This window comes from Molossus molossus, unplaced genomic scaffold (genome assembly GCF_014108415.1).
Source record: "Molossus molossus isolate mMolMol1 unplaced genomic scaffold, mMolMol1.p scaffold_m16_p_11, whole genome shotgun sequence".
In the NCBI taxonomy this organism is placed as follows: Eukaryota; Metazoa; Chordata; class Mammalia; order Chiroptera; family Molossidae; genus Molossus; species Molossus molossus.
This window is the reverse complement of record NW_023425346.1, coordinates 71,324,918-71,338,934: the sequence shown is the minus strand read 5'-3', so window position 1 is coordinate 71,338,934 and position 14,017 is coordinate 71,324,918. Positions and strand designations below refer to the sequence as shown.

General features: G+C 38.0%; 1 protein-coding gene across 1 annotated transcript; it reads right to left on the bottom strand.

The window, feature by feature from the left end:
• Window positions 1-2,143: 2,143 nt before the first annotated feature.
• Window positions 2,144-11,789, bottom strand: FKBP7 (FKBP prolyl isomerase 7). The gene is made up of 4 exons (XM_036254694.1): window positions 11,499-11,789; window positions 10,094-10,245; window positions 5,103-5,233; window positions 2,144-2,330 (listed from the first exon to the last, which is right to left on the bottom strand). The coding sequence occupies exons 1-4, from the start codon at window positions 11,705-11,707 to the stop codon at window positions 2,169-2,171; spliced, it is 654 nt and encodes a 217-aa protein (XP_036110587.1). The 5' UTR covers window positions 11,708-11,789; the 3' UTR covers window positions 2,144-2,168.
• Window positions 11,790-14,017: the final 2,228 nt, after the last annotated feature.

Genomic DNA, 14,017 nt, shown 5'->3' with positions numbered 1-14,017 from the left:
TTATATCTTGTCACTGTTTTTTGTTTTAGGTAAAGTATATGATTCAAATGCGCCCTGGCCGGTTTGTCTCAGCGGTTAGAGCATCAGCCTGCGGTCCACAGAGACCCGGGTTCAGTTCCCGCTAAGGGCATGTACCTTGGCTGCAGTTTGTCCCCGGCCCTGGTTGGGTTGTGTGGGTGGCGGCCACTCGATGTGTCCCTTTCACATCGATGTTTCTCTCTCTTCCTCTCTCTCCTTCCCGCTCTATCTGAGTAAAAAATGGAAAAATGTCCTCGGGTGAGGATGAAAAAAAATTTTTTTTCAAATGCAAATATGAGTATACAGATCAAAAGAAGGTCTAGTGACTTTTTATATAAAGAAAATGGGGCAGTTTCCAAACCAAAACATAGTATTATCAACTTAGTTTACTTCAACTGAGGTTTTTCTGAGGAAAGTAAAGAGATGAAAGAGTTGATGGTTGAGCAAGTGAGGAGAAGTTATAAAATTGGGCAGAGGAAAGGTTTAATATTCGGAGGAAAGAAAAAAATACTGTAGTGAAAGTTTTTGTTATATGAAGCGTCAAACTCTGTGCTATGCCTATGGGACATCCACTGATCGGGTGGATTTTGCATTATCCCTTCATTTTTAAGTAACAGAATTTCTGGCAGTATACCTAAAGAGGTTAAAAGATGAACAATGGTTTGTAAAGAGCAAGTTTCAGAAAATAGAAAAGGCTTTGTTTTGAATAGAACTATTCAGTGCCTGACCATACCTTCCTACATATGCAGTAGGCAAAACCTTACATCTTCCAATAAATATGTGCCCTTTCTTTGGCACCAACTTGATGCACAGCATCTCTTACCTCTTACTCTCCACAAGTTGTACCATGTCATGATTTGACCATGACACAATTGCCATGGCACATTTATTTCTCTTCTCCTTCGAAAATGTTTAAAACATTTAACATTAGTTCTGAGAGGTATTTGTATATCCTCATTTGATATTCTCATGGATTCTCATGTGTAAAATAAATTCTACATATTTATTAAAAACTTGATGGTATGCCAGTTTGTGATGTTCATTCATGATTAATAACACTGTTGTGAAATGAAGTGACACAGGATAGAGATACCTAGAGAAAGGGAATTGGAAACTAAGAAATCCCATGACATCAATTTAAAATCAAGACAAAGAGTTAGGGATGGTAGATATAAAGGCACGCGAGAAGGAAGGGGAGCAGGACATTTATGATGATGTCTGAAGGAGTACAAGACTCAGAGCAGACTGCATTATGCCTGCTATAAGTCTTTGGTCTGATCAAGTATCTTGAAACATTTGCCATTGGAACAAATACATGAAGCCAGAAGCTTGCACCAAAAAGTACAAAGATCATGTTGAGGCTCTGGGGACAGAGTTATACAACTTATATTTTCCAGCATGCATACCAAAAAAAAGACTCCTCAGTTCTAAGATTTTTAAATACTACTACCTACCCGTAATGCTATGAAATGTATAAACATTGAAATGTTAATTCCCAGGCCCCTACTGAAAAATTTAATAATATGGGGCATTTTAACATTTAAAACATTAAACAATGGTTATTTATATATTTCTACATGTTGTTAAGGTTAGAGTTTGGAAGAGTTTTATAGATTTTGACATAGATGTCCTCCCATTTCTTTTTTTTTTTTATCCTCACCCGAGGACATTTTTTCCATTTTTTGTTCAAGTAGAGTGGGAGGGAGAGAGAGGAACAGAGAGAGAGAGAAACATCGATGTGAAGGGACACATCGAGTGGCTGCCACCCGCACAACCGACCAGGGCCAGGGACAAACTGCAACCGAGGTACGTGCCCTTAGCGGGAACCGTACCCGGGTCTCTCAGGACCGCAGGCCGACGCTCTAACCGCTGAGCCAAACCGGCCAGGGCTCCTCCCATTTCTTGAAGGGGGAATCTTGAAGGGGGAAATTGTCCAATGGGACACAGAGGTCAATTGCATGGTGTTGCAACTCATGTTCACAGAATTAAATTTGCAAAATAGCCTCACATTTATTCCAAAGTTACATGTATTGAGGAGATAAAAATAAGTTTTCATGGGGAAAATTAGAAAATACAACTTGGAGAAAGTGACTTTGTTTTATATATAAAGTATAGTTAAGTAGCTAAGAAAATTGAGAAATAAAATTATGCTATAGTTCATCATGTTGATATATATTGTATTCCTTGGGAGAAATGAAGCCATCACCATCATGGTCATTCTTCTTAAAAATATCTTCTAAAACTGCATTCTGATATGACTTGTCATATGGCTTCTCATCTTTTTCAAAGTCCATTTTCAGGTAATGATCTATCTAGAGGGCCCAAATGATATTTCATTAATAAGAAGATATCACAATACATTTCTAGTAACTTTCAGGAAATGTTTATATAAACTCATATGTAAGTCTGCTTATAATAAATCATACAAAATTTTAAAAAGCTATTTGAGGTTTTATTTTTTTAACCTTTGAAGCAATTTTTTTGAAAAGAAACAGATCTTTAAATTAGCTTCCCCTGAGGTTATAGATGGTTAGTGGTACATACTCAAAGATTAATATCTGAATTGAATTTTGTTGAAACTAAATGCTTTATGATAATCTACACTGTCCACATTATCCAAGGAAATTCACGCTCAAGGATTTCCATTAGTAAATAAAATACAAATTGATGTTTCTATAGTCTCTAAAATTAATAACTATGTTACATAAGCAATAAAACCCAACCACAGGTTTTGAAATAAAATTTAATTTTCTTAATTTTTCTATGCTTCTATAGTCTTCCTCAAATCTACGAACTACAACAACCTCTCTAATAATAATGTCAAATAAAGACGAGGTATTCTGAAGTATTCCCTTTTCTCTATATCATATGACATTTCTCTAAGCAAAGACATTATAAGCACTGTCTTATATGGCAGCTACTAGCTACAGGTGACTACTAAGCACTTGAAATGTGGATAAATCAAACTGAGATATGCTATTTACGGGTAAAATACACAACAAAATTTTGAAGACAATAAAAATATCTCGTTGGTAATTTTTATATTGATTTAATGTTGAAATGGTAATATTTTACATATACTGAGTTAAACAAAACATATCATTAAAATTAATTTCACCTGTTTCTTTTTTTTTTTTTTTTTAAGATGTGGCTACTAACAAATTTAAAATTATAGCCCGGCCGATGTGGCTCAGTGACTGAGCATTAACCCATGCACCAAGAGGTCACTGGTTCGATTCCCGGTCAGGGCACATGCCCAGGTTGTGGGCCCAATCCCCAGTGGGAGGCATGCAGGAGGCAGTCAATCAATGTTCTCTCTCATCAATGTTTCTATCTCTCTCTCCCTCTCCCTACCTCTCTCTCTAAAATCAATAAAGAAAAAACTAAAAAAAAATTTTAATTATATATATGACTCATTATATTTCCATCAGAAAGTACTAATATATATATATATATATAATAACTAAAGAAGTCAATGCACAATGATCTGGAGATAACGTTTAGCACAATGATCTGGAGATAACGTGGGCATTGTAGAGGCAAGAGTATATATAAAGTCTAAAGGTGAACCCTGAGAGATTTTTAGCAATTCATATCCCAAACTCAATCCTTATCTAGTAGACTTTAGTTAGAATGATTAATGGATCTTAATGAAGAATATAGCAGCTGTTCTCAAATGGGACTTTGGTCCTATATGATGAAGATACATTTTTTCCCTCCAATTGAGCCTTAGGATTCCTATGTAGGTGTAAAGAATTTAAATAGCCTAAAATATTCCTCAGATTCTAAATAAACAAATATATTTTCCTAACCATTTTGACTTCTCAAAATGTACTTTTTAAATACAGTGCAGTGAAGAGGTACAAAAAGACGGTGGGTAAGAGCATGCTTTTAATTTTGCTGGCAATGGGTTCCGCACTATTTCCACTTCGTAATTAATCAAAAACACTATATTCCCCTACTTCTTCACCTTACTTATACTGAAGAAATAACTGACTAAATCTTTCTGATAATGAAGCAAAGTACTTTATTTTAGTTCATGTTTGAAATCCAGGCTTTGCCATGTACCGGCTGTGTGATCTTAGACAAATAATTTAACCTCTCTAAACCTCAGTTTTGTCATCTGTAAAAGGAAGGAAATAGAATCTATACTGTAGGGTTGGTGTGAAGATTAGAGTCATGTTGACAGGTATCAATAAAAGATAGAGATTGTAATTATGAAAATCAAGCATGTGAAAATCACTCTTATGCATCTACTGATAATGTAGTTAATACCTGATACCTGAAAAACATCTGGGCAAAACAGCCCTGAAACATTCATGATGCAAAGTCCCTGAAAAAGCCAGGGTGGATTCATGGTGAAGAGCACAGTACTGGAGCTAGATGGCTGGGTTTGCAATCTGGTTTTGCCACTTAGGGCTGTGTGACCTTAAGCTAGTTACTTAACCTGTCTGGGTGTCATTTGCTCCTTCCATAAAATGGAGATGATGACAATAGTGTCTACCTCATAAATTGTCAAGGAGATTGAGGTCATACACTATTGGGTTTATAATTATACCTGATGCTAGAAAGTATGAAAACATTATTATTCCAAGATATTAATCACTCAATTCATATATAAGACTAACTGGGATGCAGAAGCTAGGTAGCTGAACTCCTGGGTTCTGTTTACTAACTTTCCAGTCTACACAATTTAAATTCTTGCTAGCTTTTTTCATAATCTCATGTAATCCTCACAGTCCTGTGAGGTGGGAATTATTTGCCCTGTTAGAAATTCCTACTGCTTGAAAGATATCTGCTCCTGTACTCCAGGTGCTGGAAATGCCCCTTGGAAATTAGTTTGGTTATTTTAATGACCCTCTTGTAGGGGGAGAAGAAATTGAACAGAATGGCTTAATTACAAGTTTTGTACTGAAAAAGCACATTTTCTTGCTGGAGTACAGATTTTTTTTGTAATCAGTTCTATTAAAAGCTAAATCATTAGCCCACACTAAGTAGAAGTGAAAAAATAACAGGTGTAACAAAGAAGTACTTAAACTGTGATAACAAAATTAGATTGTACACATGAAATCTGTTTGGATTACCTCGGTTTTAGAGAGTTGTCTGTCATTGTCTATGTCTATCTGTTTAAATGTTTCAATGCTCCGTGGTCCTTTGGTCACAGCATAAAGTTCAATCTCAAAAATCAGTGTTGCATCAGGTGGAATCTTGCCTTCTGTTAAAAGTATAGATTTTTTAACAGTTTAACTTGCGTGAAGATAATGTTCAAATATTTATTCACAAATAGCCATTATAGCATTATGATTATATTATTTTATATTTATAAAAATTGTGTTCTAAATACTTTTTAGGAATTTTTTTTCATGTTTTTAAACCAAGTCAATTCTAAGGATTTATGGGACCATTATTTCCTAATTAAATTGAAATACATATAAATCATATGATTCTTATTAATATACCCCATCATTATAAAGGAAAGAGCTGGTACAGAGAAGAAATGCACAGGCAGAAAAATCTCAAAGCATAGATCAGTAATTTTTAGAGAATGATTTTGTATAGTTATTTGGGTGCATAAATAAAACATATATATCAATATATTTGTCTTTCAGATTCTTTATCGATTTAAAAAAATAAGTGCAATGACAATAAACTAGGACAATTTTTATGAAGAAATTTCTAAACACAATAAAAAATTTTAAGTATTAAGTTGAATAATTCTCCTTAATAAAATTAATCTATTAACTAATGTCACAAATGATTTTAGTAAGCTGTTGGCTATTTTAGATGATCAGTTCATAAAAATGACCTGTAGAAATGACTTGCTAAGAGACAGTGGGTGGTTTGTGTCACTGGTATATTCCTAGAGTCTCTCAGATTGCCTGATTCCAGTCACTCAAATATTTGTTGAATGAATGATACCTATCCTTTATTTTTCAAATGGTGAATTTTGTTCTTTGAAGAAAATAGTAATTTCTTTAATTAAAAATAGAGAATTCTTGCTAAAGTATTTACATATTCCAAAGAGAAAAGAGTTTGAAAATTACATCCAAAAAGAGAGATGGATCAGTTATTTCCAAAGCCAGGACACAGAAGGATCTACCCATGCATCACATGACTAATGTGATCATCCCAACCAAAGCAGCATATATTACCTGATTTTAAGGGTAAAGAGCTAGAGATTGATTCAACAATCATTTTTACAAAACCCATTCCTAGTTTGTCCAGTTATGATCTTTTTATAACAAAATAACAATTAAAAATAAATTTAAAACATAAATTCAAATTTCTTAAGAAAAAATATTAGAGGTCAAAGTTTCTTTTTATTTATTTATTTATTTATTTATTTATTTATTTATTTTTTCCTCACCTGAGGACATTTTTCCATTTTTTGTTCAGGTAGAGTTGGGGGAAGAGAGAGGAACAGAGAGAGAGAGAGAAACATCGATGTGAAAGGGACACATCGAGTGGCTGCCACCCGCACAACCGACCAGGGCCGGGGACAAACTGCAACCGAGGTACGTGCCCTTAGCGGGAACCGAACCCGGGTCTCTCAGGACCGCAGGCCGACGCTCTAACCGCTGAGCCAAACTGGCCAGGGCTAGAGGTCAAAGTTTCTGAACAATTCTACTATAAACTAGAAAATATTGTCAATTAGGTTTTTTCTTGCAAAAAATATAGTATAAAGAAGAGAAAAATGTGCGTTTAGTATAGAATTTTTAGAGAAGCAGATAAAGATATAGGAATTAATGTAAAGAATCTGTACATACCACATGTACTGTTAATTAAAGCACTAACAAGTCACATGCATTTCAAGACATGCAGGGGTGCTCTGCGACATGAGGCAAGGACACTGTGCAGAAGAAGGACTTCTTCAAGTACTACCTAAAACGAAGTTGTAACTAACATTAGCTCTTAATAACAATTTATTTTAAAAAGCAGTTACTTAAGGTCTACACTGTAGCCTTTAAAATAATCTAATCCAAGCTATTGTAGTTCAGGTAAACTAGCAGTTAATTACATTCTAAAAACACTTTTGTTTGGGCCTTAGTTTCCTTATGTATAAAATGAAAATGTTGGTAGTGTTACTAGTGGGATTCATTATTTTTATGTTTATTGGAGACACTTCAAATTGAATATGAACCAACTTCAAGTCAAACTTCTACATCTCTGCAGCAAAGGTTAGCTTTATTAATAGTTTAGGCAGCCTATAGTCATTCATATTCAAGCATAAATTAGTTTACAAAAAGGATAAACTAAGTAGTCATTTGCTTTAAGGTAACGGGACCCAGGAGGAGCACCTATTGATGAGGGATGTGGGTGTTCTAGGTTGATAGGGGAGTGGGTACTCTGGTCGTAGTCAGAATGTAGAGGCATCTGATAAGACAACACTAGAAAGGGAATCTCTGAAAATGAGATTGAAGAGACTGAACAGGAAACTTTGCCTGTTATCATTTCACCTAGAATTGGCTTCAACTTATGACAATATTCTTAGGACAAGCGTTGCATTCATTTTAATTTACCTTCAATTTGTTTAAATCTCTCCCAGCTTCCGCTACAACTAAAAATAGGATGCACAAATTATGGTTCAGTGGGAGCTATTTTGTTGGGACCAAATGGTTGGTAAAAAGCACTGAAAATGAAGCTGTAGTGATCTGAAACTGTCTCTTGAGTTTTAAGTCTGACCGGGTCTGACTTACACCACTGACCTCCCTCAAATCTAATCTGGAGCAATGACCCCTTGCTCTCGCTGGGAAGAAGAGGTGAAGGCAACTAATACTCAAAGAGGGCATGACATTTCAACAAAATATCTGGGAGTCGATGACATCTTACTGTAGAAAATTAAGCTTTAATTACTTTAACTATATACTATACTAAATATTTCAAAGAGGTGGGATTGTCAAGGGCTCTAAATAGAATGAAGAGGTAAAGATTCTTTCTCATCCTCACACAGCAATAGGAAGCAAGGGCCTAATTGAGAATGAAATATCAAAATTGTTCCTCTGATAGACTGCCCAATTTCCCCCCTTTCAAATTTTCTCTATTTGCTCCACTTCTAATTTTAGTGGTTTTTAAATATTTAATCTTGGAAAAAGTAATACACACACATGGTGAAAAACTCAAACTACAATATATTACAGAGTGAGAAGAAATTTCCTCACCTTGACCCTCAGGCCTCCTTCCCAGGACTACTTAATGCTATTGGGTGACCGTGTATCTTTCCAGATAGAGTCTATGTAGATCCATGATGCATATGAGAGATTCCCCCTCTCATATATAAGCTCATTGAGAATAGGGAATTGTTTCTGCATTGTACACTGCTTTATGCTCACTGCTTAGAAGAAAACCTGGCATCAGCTTAATAAATATTCATTGCATGAATATGTTCTACCCCACTTTATTGCTAACATTATTACTACATATGGCTTTACTTCATTCTTTTTACTGGCTACAAAGTAGTCCATTTTATAGATATACCATAATTATTTAACTGATTTCCTACTGATAAATACTAATGTAGTTTCCAGTCTTTTGCTACCAAAGAGAAGACAATGAATGTTCTTTTACATATACCTCTGTGCCCATTCCTGGAAACGGAACCAGAGGACATATGCATTTCAAATTTTGATGGAAATGGCTAGAGAGTTTGAATGATTTACATTTCTAGCAACTCTGCATGAGACTACTGGTTTTTCCATACCTTTGCCAAGTCTTATGTCTTTGCAGATTAGCAAAGACATAAATAGTGTCTTTGTTGAAAATGATGTCTTGCTTTTGTTTTAATTCTTTCTTTAATTATAAATAAAATTTAGTATTCTATTCAATTTAAAGGTCATTTGTATTTTTTGTTTGTTTGTTTTTGTTAGTGGGCCACTTGTTTATAAACTTTCCTATTTCTAAGGATAGGTCGTTTTTATTATTTGTTATTAGGAGTCTTCATATGTATTGCAAACAGTTTCCCTACTTAACTGCTTTACCTAGGCTTTCACATCTCTAAGATCTAGAAATAGGTAAGACAGTGAACAAAGCAGTTCAGTTCTTTCACATTTAAAGCCTTCTCCTGAATTTGGGTAATAGTGACTGACAGCTATTTCAAATGTTCTTTTTACCATGTTCCAGTGCTGTCTTTTTACTCTAAAATCCTAAGTTCTAGTTTCCTGAGTTTTATGAATTTGACTTTGGTACTGTTTACTGAAGGTATGTGCTATATACACTTATGTTAAAAACAAATAAACAGTATGCTAAAAACAAATAAAAATGACAAAGGTAGGGCTGACAGACTACACATGATCATTATGAGTGCTGCCACTATGCGGGAGGAAGAACCCTGCCAGGGGTCTATATTCCAATGATGTCTTATTTTCTTTATATGTAGAAACGGGGGGCTGGCTGGATTTGATTAGATACAGCTAAAGTTTATCGTACCCTTATAGTTCAGTAATTATTTCCTCTATGATTTTTTATTTTATTTTAACTTTTTTAGAGGTTACATTTTTTTTAATTGGAAGAAAATACATGTTACATACAAAGTACCAGTATAACCATTTTACATGTACACTTCAGTATTGTTAAGTATATTCACATTGTTGTGCAACCGAGCTCCCAGACTATTTCATCTTACAAAATCAAAACTTTATACTCATTAAACAATTCCCTATTCCACCATCTCCCCAGACTCTGGCAACCACTCTTCTATTTCTGTCTCAATTAATCTGGCTACTCTAAGTACCTAATTAAAGTGAAACCATATAGTATTTTTGTGTGTGTGATTAGCTTATTTCACTTAGCATAATGTACTCAAGGTTCATCTATGTTATAGCATGTGTCACAATTTCCTTCCTTTTGAAGGCTGAATAATATTCCATTGTAAGTTAGTACCACCTTTTGTTTTTCCATTCATCTGTCAATGAACACGTGTTATTTCTACTCGTTAGCTTTTGTGAATAGTGCTGATATGAACATGGGTGTACAAATATCTCTTTGAGACTCTGTTTTCAATTATTTTAGATATATACACAAAAGTCTATGATTTATTTTTTAACTATAACAGAGAGATAAAAATAGTAAAACATCTTACCATAGCCTTCCTTTCCATATGCAAAGGAAGGGGGTATTATCACCTTTCGCTTCTCTCCAGGGCACATATCCATCATAGCAATGTCTAGACCTTTTATGACTTGCCCAACACCAAGAACAAACCATTTGGGGTGGCCTTCATTTTGTGTCCGGCTATAATAAAAAGCAACACTTAGGTAAGCTGATTTCAAGGAACATGAAATCAAACTTTAAAATACAGTGGGGCACCCTGGCCACGTGACTCAGTTGGTTGGAGGGTAGTCCTGTACACCAAAAAGTTGGGGGTTCGATTCCAGTAAGGGCACATACCTAGGTTGCAGGTTTGATCCCCAGATGGGGTGCATATGGGAGAAAATGGATAGATGTCTGTCTCCCTCTCTCTTTCCCTTCCTGTCTCTCTAAAAATCAATAAACATATCCTCAGGTGAGGATTAAAAAAAAAACAGCTGGGCATTTAGTTACATTAAAATTGGAGTCCTCTCTAACCACCTCTTTTCCCACACTAGCACTCTTTCTGAACCCCCTGGGTGGGGTCTCTGGCTCAAACTTATCTCATGATAGCCAGAATGAAGTATGATTTGTCATCTCATTTTCTTTTTGCCATCTTTACAAAAACTATTCAACAGTTCACTTTTTAACGGGTCTCCTGCCCCTACTTAGCTGTATGACTTGTCCAAATAATACATTTAACCTCTCTGGATTTGTTCTAAAAATGATAGTGCAGGTTTAGCCTAAAAAATTTATTTGTAACTTTCCTTCTCATTAAATTTCTCTATTTTCCTCTAAATGGAAAGAACTAATTTCCCCCCAATCCTATCTATAGGGTAATAGCACAGATGAAGAAGATATTCTCCCTCTGAGTAATAAAGCATCAATTAAATCGGAGTAGGCAGTGGTGGCATGAGGGGTCAGGTGGAGGACACAGGGCTCTTAAGTCACCAGGAAAAGTTGTTGTGTCTTCTTGACAGCTGGAAAATGGCCCCCAATCTGTAAATATGGTGCTTCTGAAGGCCAGATAAAATTCTTTACACTACCCTAACTCTCTGTAAAGAGACTGCAATCATAGCAAAGGAAAAGTGTGAACATCCTTACAGATAGTATCTCGACTTACTTTTATAAGTCTCAAGGGCAATGGCACTGGTCGGGTATGTGTGTGGACATAGTGTATTTTTGGTAATTTCTTGGCCTAACATTTAACTAATTTTAGAAAGTAATATTCAGGTTAATAGGGAACTACTGCACCTAATCTTATTTCCCCCCTAGGAATTAAAGACTCAACTCCTTACTGTTAAAAATCAGTAAGAACGAACCAACCAACCAAACAAACAATTAAGATTCTGCTTGCTGGAGGGAGGCTAGATTCTGCACATCAACTGGATGCAAGAGTTGTTCCCTGCATTTCCTACCTGCAGTAGAATTTCGAGCCATCTTTAGCCAAGTAGCCGTCATAATGGGCATTTAGCAGGTCTCCCTTCTTGCTTGTCTTGGAACAGTTTTCTGGACGATGCAAAACTTCTATTTTCACTTCCTCTGTGCGTTCTTCCTCCTTTTGTCCCCGAGCAGTAAAAATGCCCCACATGGAAAAGAAAACGATTAATCTGAGTAAGAAATGCATGATTCGTGGAGTCGGCCCCAGATGACCACTGCGTTCCTTCCCGCGTGTCACTTGCGCCCGGTGGCCGCCCAGGCAGCTGAATTCCGACGCGTGGCAGGCATTATCTTACGTCACAAAGGCCGGGGCGGGGCGGGATGGGGCCCCGCCCCCCCGCGGCACGCTCAGCCGTGGAATTCTGCCAGTCCAGGGCGGTGGTGTCCCTCTGATACCCCGCGCTTTGGCTGGCTGTCATCAGTCCCTAAGGCAACACTGATCACTTGCAGCGCTTCTCCTCGCTGGTTCCACTTTACAGCCGGTGTCCTCGGGGTTTAGTACCATAACGCTAGCGTTTCCTAAAGTGAAAATAGCAAAAGACGAAATAAAACAGCCTAGGGTGGGGTGTAGTCAGAGAATATGGTTGTCATTTCTGGGCGTAAAGGCTTCTCCGCAGACCCCTAGAAAACTAGCGGGCATCGGGGGAGGTATTTTGGGGTGTCCTTGAAGCGCCTTCTCGGGGTCGGAGCCGTGCATTAAGAGGTTCCAGGCTAAGCCACACCCAACCTGAAAGCCAGCCGGTCGCTTGTAAACAGAGGTGCGAGGTTTCGCACTAAGGAGCGGACTCCAGCGATTCTGAACGGCCGCTGGTTTGCGTTACTCTCTCCCACCACTGGGGGCCGCCCTTGATTTAAGGGCCTATAGAAGTGCAGGGGAAGCGGGGTGGGGAAAAGCTCTTGACAGTGAAGCTTTCCTACCAACTCTCCAGATCGGTAATTATCCACATTACACGAGGAGAAAATGAGGTACAGTGGTCCCCCTTTATCCAAAACATTCTAGTACCCCCTTAGCCTGCAGGGGATATGTTCCAACCCCCAGTGGATGCCTGAAAGCAGGCTAGGACTGAACCCTACATACAATATGTTTTCCTGTAATACAAACCTATGATCAGTCTCAATAAATTAGGCACAGTACGAGATTAACAATAGCTAATAATAAAACAAAACAATAAACTGTAATAAAAGTTATGTGAATGTGACCTCTCTCTCTCTCTCTCTCAAAATATCTTACTGTCTGAATCACAGCATGGATGTGCTGGACAAAGAGACGTTCACATTTTGGCAGGATGGAGTAGTACAGCGGGTTTCATCAGGCTACTCAGAACAGGCACAACTGAAAACTTATGAATTGTTTATTTCTGGGATTTTCCATTTAATATGTTCAGACCGTGGTTGACCTCTGGTAACTGAAACCACAGGAAGCAGAAATCCAACTACTGGAAAGGGAGGACTTGCTGTCTTTTCTGTATTGGGCATTTTTGCTCTAATCTCACAGCCAATATGCAGTAGGGATTTGAGGAAGCCAGCCTTACCCCTCAACATTTTAGAATAAAAACTTTCAAACATGCAGAAAAAATGGAATTTTACTACCTATCCCCATGGCTTTGCCCCTACCACCTGAATTCTATCAAAATGTAACTATAATTGATTTATTACCTTTCTAACTATCCATCTCTGTGTCGATTCATCAATTCACCTTATTTCCAAGTGAATACCCAAAGACTTTTTACCAGAAGGGCTTAAGGCCTAGATTAGCTTCTGGAAGGGCAGATGTTATTCTACCCTCAGTGATGCTAGGCAGAGCCACAGCACTGAACCTGTTATATTTGGCTTACTTTAACCCTGTAAAATCCCATAAATCTGCAAATCATTGTCAGTTCTGTAAGATGATGATCTTTTCCAAACAGGAATTTTAAAAAATCACAAAAGCTTAGGGGAAAGCCCCCAATTTAAGGATAAACTCCAAAGTTTGATTCCATGTTTTCTATTCTAAATGAAGATGTGGCTGTCTAAGGTTGTTGCCTGACAACAGCTTGGGGCCCCTGCTATTCCCGGCCGGGGACTCGCAGAGGCACACTGCCTTCCCGAGACCTCGTCTGTCCGACCCCCTGACTGTGAGGACGCGAAGGAACAGAAATAGGAAGTCTTTTATTTTCTTGAAAAACAAACACACCACCACCACCAGAAGGAGCCTGAGGCGCAGTTACAGAAAACCCGAGAGGCCTAAGGCACCGCCCACGGGACAACTGCGCGTGGAGCTCATCCTTGGGTGGGCGCGGGGCGAGTCCGCGGGCCTGGGCCCGGAGTCTTCGGCCCCCGGGGGGCGGGGGCGAACGGTGGCGAATGGGGAGCCAGCCGAGGGCCTGAGGCAGGAGGAGGGGTTCGGTCGGAGCCGGAGGGCGAGCGGCCCGGGGCAGCCGCAGGCCGCGCCCGCTCCCCAGCCGCGCCGCCGGGGAGGGGTTTCCCGGGACCTGCCGGCCCCTTTCAACCAGGAAGT